The sequence below is a fragment of the Cydia splendana genome, chromosome 21 (genome assembly GCF_910591565.1).
Source record: "Cydia splendana chromosome 21, ilCydSple1.2, whole genome shotgun sequence".
Taxonomy (NCBI): domain Eukaryota; kingdom Metazoa; phylum Arthropoda; class Insecta; order Lepidoptera; family Tortricidae; genus Cydia; species Cydia splendana.
Window position 1 is genome coordinate 14,189,452 of NC_085980.1, and position 20,917 is coordinate 14,210,368.

At 39.0% G+C, this 20,917-nt stretch overlaps 1 protein-coding gene across 1 annotated transcript in view; it reads right to left on the reverse strand.

Moving 5' to 3' along the window:
- The window catches only part of LOC134801058 (dedicator of cytokinesis protein 1), a 77,608-nt gene that overhangs the window by 45,162 nt on the left and 11,529 nt on the right, over positions 1 to 20,917 (reverse strand). The window contains exons 2-9 of the mRNA XM_063773586.1: positions 14,537 to 14,705; positions 11,437 to 11,539; positions 10,266 to 10,411; positions 7,938 to 8,061; positions 6,729 to 6,938; positions 5,448 to 5,539; positions 4,971 to 5,114; positions 4,303 to 4,426 (exon numbers count right to left, since the gene is read on the reverse strand). Coding sequence (XP_063629656.1) covers positions 4,303 to 4,426; positions 4,971 to 5,114; positions 5,448 to 5,539; positions 6,729 to 6,938; positions 7,938 to 8,061; positions 10,266 to 10,411; positions 11,437 to 11,539; positions 14,537 to 14,705 — 1,112 coding nt within the window. The remainder of the gene's footprint in view (positions 1 to 4,302; positions 4,427 to 4,970; positions 5,115 to 5,447; positions 5,540 to 6,728; positions 6,939 to 7,937; positions 8,062 to 10,265; positions 10,412 to 11,436; positions 11,540 to 14,536; positions 14,706 to 20,917) is intronic.

The window sequence follows — 20,917 nt, forward strand, 5'->3', positions numbered from 1 at the left end:
TAGCATCCAACGCACTTGGTCGGCCTAGGCTTAACCTGGCAGATTTTGTACAAATGGCAAAAACGTTGGACAAAAATTCATCAAAAAAAACCTCATCGAAAAATAGAATGAAACTTGTATGGTAGTATACCTGACCTTGAGGACAGTAAAAAAAAAGTGGTCGGCCTCACCTTAGCCTGGCAGTTTTTGCAGTCCGACCAGATTTATTGGATCACGTGAGAGCTACAATTTACCTCATCGAAAAATAGAATGAAACAAACGGATTATAATAGCTAAAATAAGCCTGTTGACGTATGTCTTGGTCGGCCTCACCTTAACCTGGCAGTTTTTGCAGTCCGACCAAATTTATAAAAAAAACATCAAAAATTTTTTATCGAAAAATCGTATGAAACTTGTATGGTACGATAGCTGCCTTTGAGGACAGTAAAAAAAAAGTGGTTGGCCAAATCCTGTGTTGGCAGGTTCCTGTGTCCGACCAATTTTGTGGTACCACGTGAGAGCTACAATTTACCTCATCGAAAAATAGAATGAAACAAACGGATTATAATAGCTAAAATAAGCCTGTTGACGTATGTCTTGGTCGGCCTCACCTTAGCCAGGCAGTTTTTGCAGTCCGTGGTCGGTCATTTGTAAAGAATAATAATTTCTATATTGAAAATATGGTTTCTTCGCAGCTTGAACTTAACTTAATAATGCTAACTGAAAAAAGTCATAAGTAAATGAGTCCATGGAGGTCTTAGAGGGCTTTAAAAAAAAAGAAAACATTCAGTTCAAATTTTATTCATAAATTAATCTAATATCTAAATAACGTTTTCTAACTACTGACGTGGTTTCAGAGTAACACTTACGTTGAGATGATGTCTCACAGATGTCAAAAATAAAAAGGTTTTCATCGATTTTTGACAAGTTTTGAATCGTATATCCTACATTTCCACTACAGATAGAATGAGGAGGCATAACTGACATTTTATCACGCCAGGTGGCGCCTCCATAGTGGAGTTGCTGTCACTGTCAAATCACATACATTGTTTCCAATAAATTGTAAACATTCTCCTTTTTTAACCGACTTCCAAATCCCAAAGGAGGAGGTTATCAATTCGGTTGTATGTTTTTTTTTCTCCACAATACTGCAATAGTGTGCGACAAATTGTGGAAATATACCTATAGGATCTCCCTTTTTTTCCCAAGGAGGACCCGATATGCATAAATCGGTGAGAAAAAGCTTTGAGTACCAAAAACTAAGGCAAATGACAAAGACCGTTTGTGTAGGCTGCATTTTAAGGAAGATAAATATTTTGGAAAGAGTAAATACACAGGTAAGCTAAGTTTTAACGAAGTAGTACATAATTTAGGGCATAACGGCTTGGCCACACATGCTGTATTCCATACGCATCATGACTTTGTGTACCTATCTGATGGGCGGGCGTATATGAAACGCCTTCTTGTACATGCAGGTGATCCAGGTATACACCACCAAAGCTTAGTTTTCAATCGAACACTTGTAATATAAGAGGAAAAACTGCACGTGAGCCTTCCAAAATTTTAATAAACGGTAAAATACACAAGATAACCTCACATATATTAAGTGATTATCTTTGCATCAAATCAGCCTTTTTTCCATCAACTGTAGCATTTCTCCTTCGAAGCTCGGTTTGTAGAAAAGAAATTCCCACCTTTTACCAGTGGTAACTACTGGGAATAAAAATTCCCAGTAGGTACCACCAAACCGAGTTGGTGGTAACTACTAGGATTTTTTTTCCCAGTAGTTACCAGTGGTAAAAGGTGGGAAAATAATTCCCAGTAGTTAACACTGATAAGAACTTGGTGGTAACTAGTGGGAATAACCCTTTTATTGTTAATAATTACTGTTAATCATAATCATCTTCGGAGTCGAAGTCTGACGAACTTTCCCCAGACTCCGACTTATCTATTGTTATTTCTTGGACTCGCAAAGGCGTTATGTGTCCTTCAAACCATTTGATCTTCTACATTTCATCTCTTAATGTCCAGCCACAATGTGTTGCATCAAATTTGATGCAAGTGGATTCTGCCGCACACTGCCACATTGAATTTATGAAAGCCGTCCGTAACAAGCCATACGTCAACAGGTTTATTTTAGCTATTATAATCCGTTTTTTTTTTTTCATCCTATTTTTGATGAGGTAAATTGTAGCTGTCACGTGGTACCACAAATTTGGTCGGACTGCAAAAACTGTCAGGCTACGGTGAGGCCGACCAAGCCATACGTCAACAGGTTTATTTTAGGTATTATAATCCGTTTGTTACATTCTATTTTTCGATGAGGTAAATTGTAGCTCTCACGTGGTACCACAAAATTGGTCGGACACAGGAACCTGCCAACACAGGATTTGGCCGACCACTTTTTTTTTACTATCCTCAAAGGCAGCTATCGTACCATACAAGTTTCATACGATTTTTCGATAAAAAAATTTTTGATGATTTTTTTATAAATTTGGTCGGACTGCAAAAACTGCCAGGTTAAGGTGAGGCCGACCAAGACATACGTCAACAGGCTTATTTTAGCTATTATAATCCGTTTGTTTCATTCTATTTTTCGATGAGGTAAATTGTAGCTCTCACGTGGTACCACAAAATTGGACGGACACAGGAACCTGCCAACACAGGATTTGGCCGACCACTTTTTTTTTACTGTCCTCAAAGGCAGCTATCGTACCATACAAGTTTCATACGATTTTTCTATAAAAAATTTTTGATGATTTTTTTATAAATTTGGTCGGACTGCAAAAACTGCCAGGTTAAGGTGAGGCCGACCAAGACATACGTCAAGAGGCTTATTTTAGCTATTATAATCCGTTTGTTTCATTCTATTTTTCGATGAGGTAAATTGTAGCTCTCACGTGGTACCACAAAATTGGTCGGACACAGGAACCTGCCAACACAGGATTTGGCCAACCACTTTTTTTTTACTGTTCTCAAAGGCAGCTATCCTACTATACAAGTTTCATACGATTTTACGATAAAAAATTTTTGATGTTTTTTTTATAAATTTGGTCGGACTGCAAAAACTGCCAGGTTAAGGTGAGGCCGACCAAGACATACGTCAACAGGCTTATTTTAGCTATTATAATCCGTTTGTTTCATTCTATTTTTCGATGAGGTAAAATTGTAGCTCTCACGTGGTACCACAAAATTGGTCGGACACAGGAACCTGCCAACACAGGATTTGGCCGACCACTTTTTTTTTAACTGTCATCAAAGGCAGCCATCGTACCATACCAGTTTCATACGATTTTTCGATAAAAAATTTTTGATGATTTTTTTATAAATTTGGTCGAAATGCAAAAACTGCCAGGTTAAGGTGAGGCCGACCAAGACATACGTCAACAGGCTTATTTTAGCTATTATAATCCGTTTGTTTCATTCTATTTTTCGATGAGGTAAATTGTAGCTCTCACGTGACCCAATAAATCTGGTCGGACTGCAAAAACTGCCAGGCTAAGGTGAGGCCGACCAATTTATTTTTACTGTCCTCAAGGTCAGGTATCCTACCATACAAGTTTCATTCTATTTTTCGATGAGGTTTTTTTTGATGAATTTTTGTCCAACGTTTTTGCCATTTGTATAAAATCTGCCAGGTTAAGCCTAGGCCGACCAAGTGCGTTGGAAGCTACTAAATGTCAGGTACCTCTACAGGGTAGGTATATTCTATTTTTTGATGAGGTTTGTTTCATGTAGCCGGCCACCGGACTACTAGACTAGGCCTTAGTAAATTTAAACCCTCCGGCCGTTTTCACATTTGCGACTCGCAACCAGTTTACTTAAGAATTTTTATTCTTTTATAGCAAACTTTTTAAAATATATTTTTAGAGTTCCGTACGCAAAGGGTAAAAACGGGACCCTATTACTAAGACTCCACTGTCCGTCTGTCTGCCACCAGGCTGTATCTCATGAACCGTGATAGCTAGACAGTTGAAATTTTCACAGATGATGTATTTCTGTTGCCGCTATAACACCAAATACTAAAAAGTACGAGATCCTCGGTGGGCGAGTCTGACTCGCACTTGTTCGGTTTTTTGAAGTGAAAACTTCTTTAGCGGCGCTGTGCAATTTTTGTGATGGGGAAAAAATTTTAAACTCGCGAGAGGTCACGTGACCGTAAGATTCGTAAGACGTAACACGGACACGTGACCTGATCGAAAAACTGTTGCAATGTAATTGAGTTTCCACTTCTGCCAGCACTCCCGGAGTGCAAACCGTTGTTTTTTTAAATTCTGTTTCTCTTTCATTTGCCCTAATGGTACTCTTTTCACTAGTATATACCTGTTTCAAATCACCGTCGACTAGTTGTATGGAAACCCATAGTCCTTGTTGGTGTTTCGTTTCCTTCAACTCACGATTCGTTATCACTTTCTTGAGTAGAGTGTCCATAGTCTCTTTCTCGCAACTGAAACAATTAATTTTGTTAGCATATAGGATATAGTGTGTAAAAATTCTTGACAGATTCCTATATATAATAATTATTGAATTGAGAAGCCCCTCCACCCCTTATTTCTAGACTGGCCTTAAAATATTGAGAAAGAAATACAGAATAGGTTATTGATGTGAAGTGATTTTATTTTAGCATTAGAAAAAAGGTAAACAATCTTGGTGTGTCTCTTAATTGAAAAACACGTTTTAAAAATAAGTCACTGCAAATATGTAACAATTATGAATCTAATACGATCATTTATATTCTTCTGCTTTCATAAGTAATAGTTACTGATTTTTAAAAAGCGTTTTTCAATCAAGACATTTCAAGATAGCTTACCTTCTTTCTAATGCTAAAAAACAAACTATAGCAATTAGCCAGTTTTTGTAGTAATTGTGATAGCCAAATTGTGGAGAATTATTAATATTCGACTAGTGGTCGGCCAGCAGCCTCGTGACGTCCGCGACGGCCACGCCGAACGGTCGCCGCAGACCGCCCCCTGAATTGTTTAAATACTTACGCATAGAATGGTGCTTGTATGTGTCGGTCGGGGGAATGCGAGTGGTCCGCCAGCAGCCTCGTGACGTCGGCCACGGCCACACCGAACGGTCGCCGCAGACCACCCCCTGAATTGGGAGGAGGGGGCACACCGGCCATAGATCGTCTATAAACAAATAAAAATATATATATTATAAGGACATTCTTAAACAAATTGACTAAGTCCCACGGTAAGCTCAAGAAAGCTTGTGTTGTGGGTACTCAAACAACGATAAATAAAATATACAAATACTTAAATACATAGAAAACATCCATGACTCAGTAACAAATATCTGTGTTCATCACACAAATAAATGCACTTACCGGGATTCGAACCCGGGACCAATCGGCTTCATAGGCAGGGTCACTACCCACACACACAAAATAAAATGCTAACTGTTTTTACGCAGCAAAGTATTTTTGTTTGAGCTGATAATGTGATCAAATAAATAACTATTACCTGTAGTCCACGTTTTCTGGGGCCATGGAGCCTATCCGCACCACGTGGCAGACTAGGAATGTTTTCTCTCGCTTTATCTCACTTCCGAGGTCCTGAAAAAAAAACAGTTTTAACTATGTCAATAATCGCAAGTAGAATTATAACCGAACCCTTTAAAAAGTAATAGAATACTGATTTATAATATACATTTTAATATACATTTCGTGGTAAACAATTTGTAATTATGTTTGTATTAAGCCTTTCATGTTACTTCTGTATGTACACTAAGTTTATCACGAAAAATAAATGATTTATGATTTTTTTGTTTTTTTTTTTCTTTTCTTTCGTAATTGGTCGCAATGGTGGTAAATCTGTATTTTTTTTTTTGTAAAAATCAACAGCAGGATAAAATGTCACACCGGGTTTATTGTGCCATCTACACAGGGCAGAGGTGTTTTTTTAAGAGCCGATGATAGTTTTTCAGAGCTGAAGTGGGTAGTATATATAATGAAGATAATGAACAAAGGTTACATACTTACAGTGATTTGTGTGAATACGACTTGTCCAGTAGACATATTTGGCCTAGGCCACCGCATCATCAAGTGCTCAATGAGCTTTTTTCCACTATAATCATGCAGAGATAACAACAGTTCTACGGCGTACGAATCAGCTGATGTGGGTGGTGAGGGGACAATTAATAAAGGTTAAATACTTACATTGACAACTTGTCCAGTAGACATGTTTGGACTAGGCCACCTCATCATCAAGTGTTCAGTCAGCTTGTTTCCACTGGAATCATGTAGTGATAACGGCAGTTCTGCTGAATCCGTCATCCGACATACGAAGTTGTGTATTTTGACGGCTACGGCTACGAAGATGGGGGGGATATGATCAATAAAGGTTTACTCACAGTGAATACAACTTGTCCAGTAGACATGTTCGGACTAGGCCACCTCATCATCAAGTTTTCCGTCAGCTTGTTTCCACTGGAATCATGTAGAGACAACAGCAGTTCTGCTGAATCCGTCACCCGACATACGAAGTTGTGTACTTTGACGGCTACGGCTACGGAGGTGGGGGGTTATGATCAATAAAGGTATACTCACAGTGAATACAACTTGTCCAGTAGACATATTCGGACTAGGCCACCTCATCATCAAGTTTTCCGTCAGCTTGTTTCCACTGGAATCATGTAGAGACAACAGCAGTTCTGCTGAATCCGTCACCCGACATACGAAGTTGTGTACTTTGACGGCTACGGCTACGGAGGTGGGGGGTTATGATCAATAAAGGTATACTCACAGTGAATACAACTTGTCCAGTAGACATATTCGGACTAGGCCACCTCATCATCAAGTTTTCCGTCAGCTTGTTTCCACTGGAATCATGTAGCGATAACAGCAGTTCTGCTGAATCCGTCATTCGACATACGAAGTTGTGTACTTTGACGGCTACGGTGTAGGAGCGGGCTGAAGGGTGGGTGGTGGGGGGTGGTGTGGCTGGCGTGGTTTCCTGACAGAACGAAGATTTGTTTTTAATTACGTTTGGTAACAAAAAATATAGCAGAACAAACTCAGTTGCAGCCTACCCCATTTTACTTAATTTTACAGTAACTATCACAGATAAATGTGCCTTTCCATCAAAAAAGGGTCCTTATACTCCATTCACCTTCGAGTAGCGATAGGCGAGTTAGGTATAAGAACCTCTCGAGGTTCTTACATTATTAGATATTAAATTTTAAAGCAATGTTAGAATGTAGGATTATTTTGTAGAAATAGGTAAGTTTAGTTAAATGTGTGTAATGTTTTTGTAACAAATATAAGGCTTTTTTATTTTATTATTTTTATACTCCATGTGCAAAAGGAATGATTGGATTCTGATGGAAAGCTGCAATTTACCTGAATGCAGGTCCCTCTTAAAGGAAACTTGTATCTTATAACATAACACACGCGGAAGTCTATTTTTATAAAAGAAGTTAAAATACACTTAAATTAACTTTAAAAGACGCTTTATGAAACCAGGGTTCCAGTTTGCGGACGTACACAGAACTGAAAGTTAAAGCCCTTTCAATCAAAACTATTAGGAGTTTCACTAGACTTATATCGACCGGGACATGGACAGTGATTACCTTTTGTATTGTTTTCGAACACGAATACACGAATCAGGGTAGACCGAGCGTGGTCTACACAACTTTGACACCCACCGCCACCCGCTATCATCAGTTACCCTTGAACACTTTAAACTCTCGCGTTTTGTACACATATTTTTAATTACACAAACGGGTCTACCGCGATATAATTTCATTGTTTTTACCTTAAATTCCGACGTTTCAGCTGAGTTGCACCAGCTGTGGCCACGGAAAGAGTTTGTGTAATCAAAGATGCATGTAACTGCGTCGAAATATCGGGAGCTCGAAAACAATACAAAAGGTAATCACGGTCCATATCCCGGTCTACATAAGTCTAGTGAAACTGACCGTGAATCATTCAAAACTATTAGGAGTTAGCTCACCATATTTTTGTCAATCTTGGCGTTGGTTTCGTCGTGTAGGGCGTTGAGTTTGTACGTGGACATGTGTAGGGGGTTGACTAGTTGCCCGTTGGCGTTTCTGACCGCCAGCTCCATATCCAGTGCTCTGTGAACAATACAAATACTCTTTTCACATCACCTATTCGGGAAAGGGCTTTTTCTTCCCCCGCTAGGAGGGATCAAAGTAGCACTTTTCCTCCCTGCTAGGGGGGATCAAAGTGGCACTTTTCTGTTCTAGGACACTTTTTTTGTTATTTTTTGCATTCTTTTTTTAGCTTGAATAATATTTTAAAACATAATAATTTCCTCATAGATTAATATTTTTATATTTTCCTCATAGTTGATGTGAAAAGCAGTATGTGTCACACGGTATCAAAATTATTTCGCCTTGGGCGTTAACACTTGAATCCCTCATTACGCTCAGGATTCTACTTTAGAATCCATCGCTTCATTCAGGATTCAATGTACGTCCTTGACGGAAATATATCATTTTGATCCCTTGTAACACAAACTACTATTACAGTACATATGGTGCTACTTTCCCGCACTAGTGCGGGAATAAGCACTTTGCGTGCCTATGTCGAAAATTTAAAGGGTCATATGTACTGTAAAACGTTGTACGATACACGTAGGCAACTCATTGCCATTAAAACCGGTTAGCTCTCAAAGGATCACTTGCACCATCCTAACCCGGGTTAACTGGTTAAACCTGGAGATACCATGGTTACCAGTACAATTTGACACTGGGTTTAACGGTTTAACGGGTTAACCCCGGGTTATTATTAAATACTAGTGGCTCTGTGAGCTGTAGACCTCGCGAGCAGAGCTTGAAATAACATGGTGCTAAGAGCTTTAAATACACCGTGTTTTTTTTGATTTCCGTTAATTTCAAGGGTGCATTCCTGAGCTTAAATCAAGTAACTTTCTCAAAGACACCGATGTTCTAATTAAGTCCATTTCGGAGATAATCCATAATTTATTTTTTTACTATAAGGCCTCTACAAGCGTGTACACTTGCCTTAGGGCCGGCTTACATATTGATTAGTGTTTAAAATGAGTTCATACATTTGCTACTAAACTTAAGTACAATCTCGGTCGATTGATGTACGAAATGACATTGATATGTCACAGATTTCAATTGTTTGGTTGAGTTAAATGTAATGCCCGTGTTACAACAACGCTATATGCTACATTTAATTACTTTTTAAACAAAAAAAAAACAAAAAAGAAAACAAAAAAAATTTTTTTTTTTGAAAATTAACTATGCCATTTAGTTCTTATAAACGTACTTAACTATACCCCGAAGTTAACGGAATTCAATAAAAACACGGTGTATAGTAAATTAAAGAAAAACAATACGAAATTTATGTGTAAAAAAATACAAAAAGTTATAATATCCCAGCATACAATTACTGGGGATCGAACCCAGACCCTCTGTGCAAACAGAAAAAGCGAACGTTTACAAACTGAGCCAAATAGTTCTTAGATGGGTTGACGAAATTTAGCTACTCCTTCTAAAATTAAAATTAGTTAAAATTAAATATCTAAATACCGCCTAAACCAGCGATAATTTTTTTCTGCATTTTTTGCTATTAACTCTGTAAACATGTCTCAAAAAGAAAAAAGTCTTATGATATCGATACGACTATTTGTTTAGGCGCCAGGTATCACGACTCCGCCATTTTTAAAAAATTTAAAAAACCGGATTGACAAAAAAATTTTATTTAGTCATAAAATTCGGTCACAAAATTTCACGAGAATCGGTTAAGAATTGCGACCTGTAGAGGAGAACATCCGGACATACGAAAGCAAAATGCCCGAGTCAAAACGTAGACCTTCGCTTCGCTTCGGTCAATTAGGGGATATCTTACACAAATCAACCTAGCCCCAAACTAAGCAAAACTTGTACTATGGGTGCTAGGCGACGGTATATGTACATACTTATACATATACATAGAAAATCACCCATGATTCAGGAACAAATCGATGAGTGAGCGGTCAAACCTGATAAGTCGAGATATTTTTCATATAAATTAGAATTAGATGTGACGTGCGTGGAGTTTAATTTGAATTAAAAAATATCTCGGCTTATCGGGTTTGACCGCTCACCCCTCGAAATATGTGTGTTCATCACACAAATAAATGCCCTTACCGGGATTCGAACCCGGAACCATCGGCTTCACAGGCAGGGCCACTACCCACTAGGCCAGACCGGTCGTCTAAGTCGCTAAGCTATGTCGACGAGCTTCTTCATGCTAATCATATCATTTCTAAATCCTTTTGAGTGATTCTGCCCTTTAATTGTTTTACCTGTTTCCCTTATCTATAGTGAAGATGGCGGTCCTCGCGACCCGCCGCAGCTGGTCGAGCGGCAGGGCGCCGGACGCGGCCTGCGCTCGCAGCTCCAGCAGCGCGCGCATGCTTACTTCCATGAACTTGAAGCGTTCATCGCAAGTCTGTAATAAAATAGATGTATATTATTTCATCATCTTCCTCGCGTTATCCCGGCATTTCACCACGGCTCATGGGGTCCGCTTGACAACTAATCCTAAGAATTGGCGTAGGGGCTAGATTTTACGAAAGCGACTGCCGTCTGACCTTCCAACCCAGCTGGAAAACTAGGCCTTATTGGGATTAGTCCGGTTTCCTCACGATGTTTTCCTTCACCGAAAACAGAATAGATATTATGATAGATGGATATTATTTATTAACAACAACTATAACACACAGTTATACGGTTAAAGATTCTTTATTCTCATAAGAATTACAAGTTATCGTCATTATGCTGCTCTCAAAAGCGCAATAGCGGCATCTGCAGGGTTTGTCCATTTAATAAGAGCACAGATACATTGGTGTCTGATTTTACAAGCGTCCCAGATCTTATTCTATCTAGCTTAATCAGCACTACCAGCAGTCAGTACCGTCTTTACCATAAGGGCACACGGGGCCCGTGCCTAGGGCCCCCATCCTCAAGGGGCCCCGAAGGACAGACAGTAACAGTATATTTGATTACCCATAATAAATAGAAGATCATAGTAGAAAAATGTCAGTTTAATTCGCTTTCTTTACTTTCCAAAAGGGGCCCAAATTCTTATGTGCCCAAGGGCCCCAGCATAGTTTAAGACGGCCCTGCCAGCAGTCTGTTTGTTTCATTACGTACTAAATTTTGCAATAATTATTTTTCTTGGTTGCGATTAGCAATTATTAAACTGAGGTGTATATTTTTATCCATGACGTTAATGTCATCCATCATATATCAGAAACCGAAATTATGCCTAAAGTTGGTACCTATTCCACTTGTCCAATTTCTATATCCAATGTGTATTTTGTCTCATATTTTTCTTAATGAGAGAGTGAGACGCTATGAGTGCTATGACATTGGACAAAGAAATTGGACAGATGGAATACCACCCTTAGTGACGTTAGTAAGTAGGTATATTTTATAAGGGAAGTTTAAGAGCTTTCCACAGGTCGTACTTACCGTGTAAAGTTTCTTCCAATGCAGTAGCCAGTCTCTCAATGTGAGGGCTATATCGTGAACCACGCCCGAACCTCCTGCGGAGGCTACAACTGTATCGCCGACTCTGTAACGAAAATTGTTACTAGAAAACTTGTACATAGGTAAGTTAATTACACAATATCTGGTAGACCGAGCTTTGCTCGGAAAATATAGAATAACTCAGAAATGCACATTTTCCCAAAGATAACACCTAGCTAGATCGATTTATCGCCCCCGAAAACCGAAATTTCATTGAAATCGTTAGAGTCGTTTCCGAAGATCCCCGAAATATATATATAAATAAACAAGAATTGGTCGTTTACAGGTATTAGATATGACTTATAAATGGCATTTCGGGAGCAAAATTCTTATGGAATACCCCTAATATGGACCACACGGAGGCCTATGATAAAGTAGCTCTTAGCTACCGATTTGACTCCCATCTATTGTATGTTCAACGATAATAAATGGATTTTTTTTATATAAAAGGTTTCGGTTAAATCATGTTTTTTTTAGGTCAAATCCTATATGGTTATTGGATCCATACTGAAATATTTGCAATACATTTACAGATTGTCTCAAGCAATTGACATTATCTTTAAATTCTGACCTATCACAAATTAGAAAACTAGTTTGAATTTGTACCTTATCACGCGAGAATACGGTAAACAATTCAATACGGCTGTTATGCAGTGAAATCGTGTTATCAAAATCAATTAAACTGTTAACCCGAACATCGTCGGGGCTAAGTCCCGACCTAAAATTTGTCACTTTCAATTGCCGATAGAGGAGGGCACTGGGCCGACTATTTATAGTGTTAGACGATAATTACGAGCCCCGATGGATATGTTTTCGTCTAGTCAGATCAATTTCGAGGTTCTCGCCGTTGTACAAAGATAATGTTTTAATTTTAAAACCGGCCAAGTGCGAGTCGGACTCGCAAACGAAGGGTTCCGTACCATTATCTATAAAAACGGTCACCCATCCAAGTACTGACCCCGCCCGACGTTGCTTAACTTCGGTCAAAAATCACGTTTGTTGTATGGGAGCCCCACTTAAATCTTTATTTTATTCTGTTTTTAGTATTTGTCGTTATAGCGGCAACAGAAATACATCATCTGTGAAAATTTCAACTGTCTAGCTATCACGGTTCGTGAGTTACAGCCTGGTGACAGACAGACGGACGGACGGACGGACGGACAGCGAAGTCTTAGTAATAGGGTCCCGTTTTACCTTTTGGGTACGGAACCCTAAAAACCAGTTAGGTACTATTACTTATGAAAGCAAAAGAATGTACATAATTGTATATGATTCATAATTTGTCACATATTTGCCGTGACTTATTATTTCATAAGTGTTTTTCAATAAAAAGACACGTCCAAATTGTTTTCCTTTTTTCTAATGCTAAAATAAAGAACTATATAACGCATTGGTTCTTAACCTTTCACATGGGATCAATGGACAAAATTTGATTTTTTGCTAAGGGTAGCCATCAATACCCTGGAATTGGTATATAAATTACCTAATTTATAGTAAAACGACGTTATAATCATTGAACTCGTTATTTTCTTAATATATAGTATTTAGTACTTACATTTTGTTAAAAACGGTGACCAATTTAACCCGTTGAACATTAACGGTATTAATTTTAAGAAAATATGTATAAAAGGAGGGTATTGAAAAATAAAAAAAAAAAAACAATATTCTATATCGTAATAAATAAATAAGGCTAATAATTGCCAGCGCGTATGATTTTATAATGTAAAGAGATTAAAGTTGAACGACCTTTGATAGCGCGTGCCGAATGATTCATACGGAGCTTTCATATTCGCATGTATCCGTAGTCAATATGTTTGTACATATTAACCCCCTTAGGCCCACTTGCACCATACCACTAACCCGGGGTTACGCGGTTAAACCGTTAACATAGTGTCAAATTGTACTGGTAAAAATGGGAACACCAAGTTTAACCGGTTAACCCCGGATTAATGGAATGGTGCAAGTGGGCCTTATTCATAAACGTTTACTAAAGTTGACAAGCCGATAATAATCGTTTGTCCCTTTCTATCATACCAATGCGTCGGAAAGGGACAAACGATTATTATGGGCTTGTCAACTTTAGTAAACGTTTATGAATAAGGGGGTTACTACCCTACGGTCCGCGGTCATAATATTAGCTTCAATTAAATTTAAGAGCTCCGTCTTATTCTCTCCTGTCTCTGTCTAATATATCTATACTATCTGTCTCGCTCTTGACCTGTTAGGATAGAAAGAGACTTACCTCTCTACTTGACAATCCCTCAACTGCACATAGTTCTTCGGGAAAGCGCCCACACCGTCTCTCCGTAGACTTCGACCCCAATACCAGTGCTCTGTCTCTCTTTCGCAGTAGACCAGCTCACCGTTCGACGAGCTCCTGCCTCTATCTATACATATCTCTCTCGCTCTTGACCTATTAGGATAGAAAGAGACTTACCTCTCTACTTGGCAATCCCTCAACTGCACATATGTAGTTCTTCGGGAAAGCGCCCACACCGTCTCTCCGTAGACTTCGACCCCAATACCAGTGCTCTGTCTCTCTTTCGCAGTAGACCAGCTCACCGTTCGACGAGCTCCTGCCTCTATCTATACATATCTCTCTCGCTCTTGACCTATTAGGATAGAAAGAGACTTACCTCTCTACTTGGCAATCCCTCAACTGCACATATGTAGTTCTTCGGGAAAGCGCCCACACCGTCTCTCCGTAGACTTCGACCCCAATACCAGTGCTCTGTCTCTCTTTCGCAGTAGACCAGCTCACCGTTCGACGAGCTCCTGCCTCTATCTATACATATCTCTCTCGCTCTTGACCTATTAGGATAGAAAGAGACTTACCTCTCTACTTGGCAATCCCTCAACTGCACATATGTAGTTCTTCGGGAAAGCGCCCACACCGTCTCTCCGTAGACTTCGACCCCAATACCAGTGCTCTGTCTCTCTCTCGCAATGGACCAGTTCACCGTTCGACGAGCTCCTGCCTCTGTCTAATATATCTATACATATCTCTCTCGCTCTTGACCTATTAGGATAGAAAGAGACTTACCTCTCTACTTGACAATCTCTCAACTGCACATAGTTCTTCGGGAAAGCGCCCACACCGTCTCTCCGTAGACTGCGTCCCCAGTACCAGTGCTCTGTCTCTCTCTCGCAATGGACCAGCTCGCCGACTTCCAGGGGGAGGTGGGGGGATGGCCCGTTGTAATTGTATATGGCTGTGGACAATAGTTTTATTAGAACAACTTTGGGAAAAAATCTAATTACATATTTAAATATTTAGATTTGTGATTTTCAAATAGTCACACTTAGGGATTGCAATCCGGTCCGGCGGATCCGGTAATCCGGCCGGATCCGGCACTATTTAGGAGCTACCCGATCCGGACCGGATCCGGGAAATTAAAAAAGACGCCTACACACAGCACGCTCTGTTCGTTTTAGCTGAGGTAAAGGCGACGGATGGAAGGTATGAAGTTCAACAGAACGAAGAACGAATGAAAAGATAAAATTTAGTAAGATAAAAAGATATTTATTATGACGATGATTGAGAACAAAAGGGGATTTCCTCTTCTTTCATGTTGGTGGCACGATATGACGATTACATAAATATTGTAATAGAAGGAAAATTAAAGGATCATACAATTTGTTATCAATGACAACAACAAAATGATAGCAAGATAGTATTTGAGCACATTTAATGTAAATTAATATTGGATAGAAGTATAAATAAAATTTAAATAACTTCTTTTGTTACTAGAATGGATGTCAGCGTTTTTTTCGAATTCGTTTTTTTTTTTACCTAGGTACTAATAAATTTGATTTTATTGTTAAAAGGTTATTTATTAACTTCAAATCATTAACTTAGGAGTACCTACATTTAAAAAAACCTTTATTTCTTGTAATATTACGCAAAAAACTAGAAAAGTATGTCATGTGATTAACGGTATACTTATCCCTATACCAGCCCGGATCCGGTCCGGCCGGATCCGGCCTGAATTCGACGATAATCCGACCAGATCCGGCCGGATTTTGACCATAATCCGACCGGATCCGGCCGGATTGAAAATCAATCCGGTTTGCAATCCCTAGTCACACTACTATTTATAGTAGAAATTACAGAAATAGAGGTCATGTGGGTATTTGGAGGGTATTTGACTGTATTTAAAATAAATTATTTTATTTATTTTACACCATGCATGAAATAAAGCACCAGAAGATTAACAGATAAACGTAGACAGCAGTTATTTTTAGACAAAATTTATATTTTAAAACCCGTACGAAACTATAAAGAGTAGGTAATTTGATTGTCACGTCACATGCTAGTGTTTCATATAAATTTCATAGTAGCAAAATCGTATTGACAGTTCCAAAAAAGAAACTGATTTGACTAGTAGTCAAATACCCTATTAAATAAAAAGTGTCTGGTTAAGGTGTTCAAAATTACCTGAACCCGCTCTTATTCTCTTAACAATAAAGTCGCGTCAAGATCATTTTGAACACCTGGCCCGCTTAGCAACTTCTGCTGCTGACTGCACTTAATGTTTCCGTTTAAGTTACGTCTTAAGGCCTGTGCACACCGGCTTGCGTGTGCGTGACGTGCTCGTGCGTGGGCGCTAAAATGTTGGGGCCGCACACGTCACGCAAGCGGTGTGCCGTCTCTCATAAGGATCTGTATACTACAACGCCACACACGCACGTGCACGTCACGCACGCGCAGCCGGTGTGCACAGGCCTTTAGGCTGTATATTATAAAAGATTATGCATTTTATGTAACATATTACGCATGAATAAAACGATCGCAACCACATTTTAGGCGCCCTATCCAAATCCAGAACAATTTCAAAGAAAGGCGACCGTTACACTCTCGATATGTAATCACAAATCATATGTCATGACTTTTTAATGAGACAACGCTATAATATATCCTGTTGTAACAGCTGTCAGATTTGGCAGACAATAGTATTTGCAAATGGCGGCTAAATAGGGTATCTTATATCGCACGGACGAAATCAAAGACGTTTGAATTGCATAGGTGGGGCTAACTAAAAATAAAATGGTAAAATTTAATTTTAAAGCCTATCTGTCCGATTACAGATAGATTAGATACATCAATTAATGGATCTAGGAACGATATGGATTAGATGTGTTAGTGTGAAAAGTGACGTTTTGTCTGAAGAAACGTTACATTTGACACTGACATATAGCTGGTCATGCAAATCTTGTCAGTAGAAAAAGGCGGCAAAAAAATGTAGGCGCGAAGGGTTATCGTCTCATAGAAAATTTGAATTTTGTCGCCTTTTTCTACTGACAAGATTTGCTTGACCAACTATATATACATTAATCTATTAATTGACGTATCTTAAAGTTCGAATCGGGCCATATGTGAGGTTTCGTAGTCCGTAGGTCCTATATTACTAATTAGGTACACATTTTTATAACGTTTCGTTTTTTTTTTCTTTGAATCCGTTTCGCGTTTCGCTATGTAGAATCGGACCACGCTAAGTTTTCATGTCAAGCGCTACGTCAAGCACTAAGCTTTTTTTTTAATCATTTATTTGTTTAGGGACTTTTAATCTTAAAGATTACGCCAGTCGCATCGTATAGGCTTTAAGCTTTGGTGCATAGTTAGCGAGGTTTAAGTCTACCAATTTTATTTATTTGTAATTTTTTTTTGTTATTTTTTTGTTATATTGGTGGATAGATAAAAGTTCTCTATTTTGTGCAATATATTTACTTAAGCGCAATTTCACCATATGTCCTAAAAATCTTCCTTTGAGTTACGAAACGTATTTTCATAAATCAACGGAAAAATGCTCACATTGTTTTTATTTTGTGAACGATTGAAATTGTTATCAAATTAGCTATAAGTAGTTAATCAGTTTAATCACGTACATAAAATGAAGGCCAAACTAACACAGGCGCAAATCTAGTTAATTAACGAACAAGCCTTAATTGTATAAAGGGGGATTTCAGGCCGTTATGAAAAGAATAAAACACCTAAAAACATGAATTTCTAGGGAACGCGATCTGAATTTTTTAGTAGCACACGTTCGAGGCAAGAGTTGTGTTGTACCGAAAATACTCGAGTTCTCGAGTTTTAATTTGATTCCATGTTTCAAAACACGAGCGAAAAATTGTTGGGCCCTATAAAATAGACACAAGTGAATCTCAACAACTACTAGCACATAATAAATAATAGTACTAGGTACAGAAGACTCACTGAACTCGCTCTCTAACAAAACGCGTCTGTTACAATCAGCACAGATATGGCCGCTAGGTGGAGACAGGGCCACGCGCGGCAAACCCCAAAATTGGGGCCGAACGGATGTACTTTTAACTAACTGTAGCAAAGCGACGAAATCGCGGAGTGAACCACGCCTGCTACTAGTATAAAGGGGCCCACAGATTACCAGTTAGTTCACCGGACGATATCAGCCTGTTGATCGCAAAAAAGTGACAGTTCCGAACAACTGAGAGGCTGATGTCGTCCGGTAAACTGGTAATCTGTGGGCCCCTTTAGTACTAATAAATGTTAGGACTCACGCTTCTTACAAGTTACAACAAGGTTTGTAAAAAATAAATTGTGGATCAGCTTGCGCTCCGAGGTTTCCGTACCATCAAACATCCCTTCTAATATTATACATGCGGAAGTAACACGGTCTGTCTGTCTGTCTGTCTGTTACTCTTCACGCTTAAACCGCTGATCTGATTTAGTTGAAATTTGGAGATAGTTTAAAGCCCGAGCCAGGACATAGGATAGATTTTATCATCATCATCATCATGTCACTTAAGCGATGTCGCGTGACAAGCTTTTTGTTTATAAAGTTTAACTAACGACTCACGCTAGGCCGGAATTACGTATTATTGTTCATTTTATGTAATTTTTTTTAATTACTTGAAGTTCAGTTTTATAAGCTTCTCAATAAACCCACAAAAACTCGAGTCTCGAGTTTTCCTAACATACAGATATTATTTATTACAGATAAAAAGGCTCGAGTATTTTACAACACTAAGCGAGAGGCAGCAGCTATCGGAACAAAAAAAAATGTAAAATTAGGTTAAAAAGAAAACTTGATACGTTTTGAAACAAAAGTAGGTTTTTTTTTGAAACGACGCCAATAAAATTGCCGTTAGTGATGTTGCATTGCAGTAATCCAAAGAAAAATCTCTATGGATTAATCACTACAACTTTTTAAATAAAGTCCCCCGCCGCGTCTGTCTGTTTGTATGTATGTATGTTCGCGATAAACTCGAAACGGATTTTCATGCGGTTTTTTCCTATCAATAGAGTGATTATTGAGGAAGGTTTAAGTGTTAAGGTTCTACACGCACCAAGCAGGGGCGGGTCGCTAGACTGCACTGTCAAGATAGGTTGAATTCCTATATACAAAGGTACTCTAAACTAAATGTGTGAAATGCGTTCAGTACAGCATCAAACGTTTGTTTGTCTTATAGCTTTACAAAAATATGGACATAAGTCTATAATCTATATATGTATATTATATTAAACAATTATATAAGGTGGAATACTTTTGAATGTAAACTATAGAGATAATACTCTATTTGGAAAAGTGTTCCAGGGTGGCAGATATTTACTTTTGGTGCGTTGTTTCATCCGCTACTGCTGGTACTGACTGTACTAAGGACACGATTTACTTTACATATCTCAAACACCAATACAAACATGTTTACCAACATCACTATAAAGTATAACGCACCCTATACAATATGACGCACTCAATTAATATGTGAAAGACTTACACAATGGCAGGAATGTGGTCGCGCGCCTAAATCGCGTATGCTTCTGCGCAAGCCGCGCGGCGCGCGCGCGCAGGGCTAAGAAAATCTAGACTGGCTAAGCTTTTTAGTCTTTAGCAAGGAAATAGGTACATGGTGTTTTATCAACCCAAGGGTAAAGACAAGACTTTACATAGCCTATCTATAAACTAGAGCAGAGCGAACTAAATAACGTCAACATTGATTTGAAAGATGTCCTTCAGGTCCTTCTGCTCTGCAGGGAAATAAAGAGACTGTTCAGAATAGTGTCAATCTTGAAATTGGGAAAAAATTGCTATTTTATATAAAACTTCGAGAACAAATCGGTAAAATGAAGAGATGATTTTGAATTTTATAGTGTTTTGTAACGAATATACACATATACACCATCCTTTGAAACCAGATTTTTCAAGGCGATACTATAGGCTAACCAGACCAGATCAAATCTACTTTGACTAGACCCTTAAACAAGTCTATCACGCAATAAATATTCTAACAGAGCCTTATACTCAATGGCTGAAAGCACTGGTCTATTTGGACATATTTGATGTGGGCGAAACATGCCTTCTTATGAGTACCCCTTAAACAAGTTTGTTAAAACGATCTGCAGCAGTGAAGACGGTAGGTACAGCTAGAATTCACGATTGAAAATAAATCTATTAGATACCGTTCAAAAGCTCCAATTCTGGTCCAAAATTACCTGGAACATCTTCATTCAGAGGTGACTTTTGAATGAAATAGTTCTATGGCAACATATGTTAGGTTAGTGGCGCAGTGACCCAAAATGAGTCTTGGCCTTCGACACAAGTAAACGCCAGTTGTCTCTATCCTGTGCAATCTCCCGCCAGTTCTCGGCGTGAAGATCGCGCAAGTCCGCTTCTACCTCATCGCCCTAGGGATACCTGACCTGCTAGCATGAGTTGCATTCTCGCACACGACTCCATACATCTAGCACTTCAAGTATGGACTCGCACGCGAGAACGCAACTCATGCTAGACCGCCTGGGACGTCCGATCGGCCTTCGCCCTATCGAGCGTCCCAGATCGCCGCGATCCTCATCCATTCTTAATACGTGGCCAGGCCAGCGGTGGCGGTGGGCTTTTGTCTCGCCGATTTGGCAACAAATGTATTTATACTTAATTTCGTATTGAACTTGTGGGCAGTTGTAGTACTAAACTATAGTTGGGTGGTTTTATTTTATCTGCCGCGTCTAAAACATGTGTATGCCAACGTAACCCTATCCCGCAGCGCACCTGACACAGGATACGGTAACCAGACCCGATAAGCTAGCACAGACACCCGGCTTATCTCGCGTTATAAATATAATAGATTCTGCTCCCGACTTCGCCTGTGTAACTAATTTTCCGTTTTCGATCTACAAGCAAAAAACTGAAAAAAAGCAAAAATTTATGCAGACTGGGATTGCGCAAACTCTTACACGTACTCGTATTTAGGGCCAAATGAAGGTATTAAAACTATTTCCAGCTTGCTGGGAATTAATTCCTGCAGTATTATGTCAATACCTGTGAGTTCCTATAATTGACTTCCTGTATCTACTATAATTTCTATGTTAATGTCATAGCTGTTGGATCTCAAAATGAATAAAAACCGGCCAAGTGCGAGTCGGACTCGCACACACACGAAGGGTTCCGTA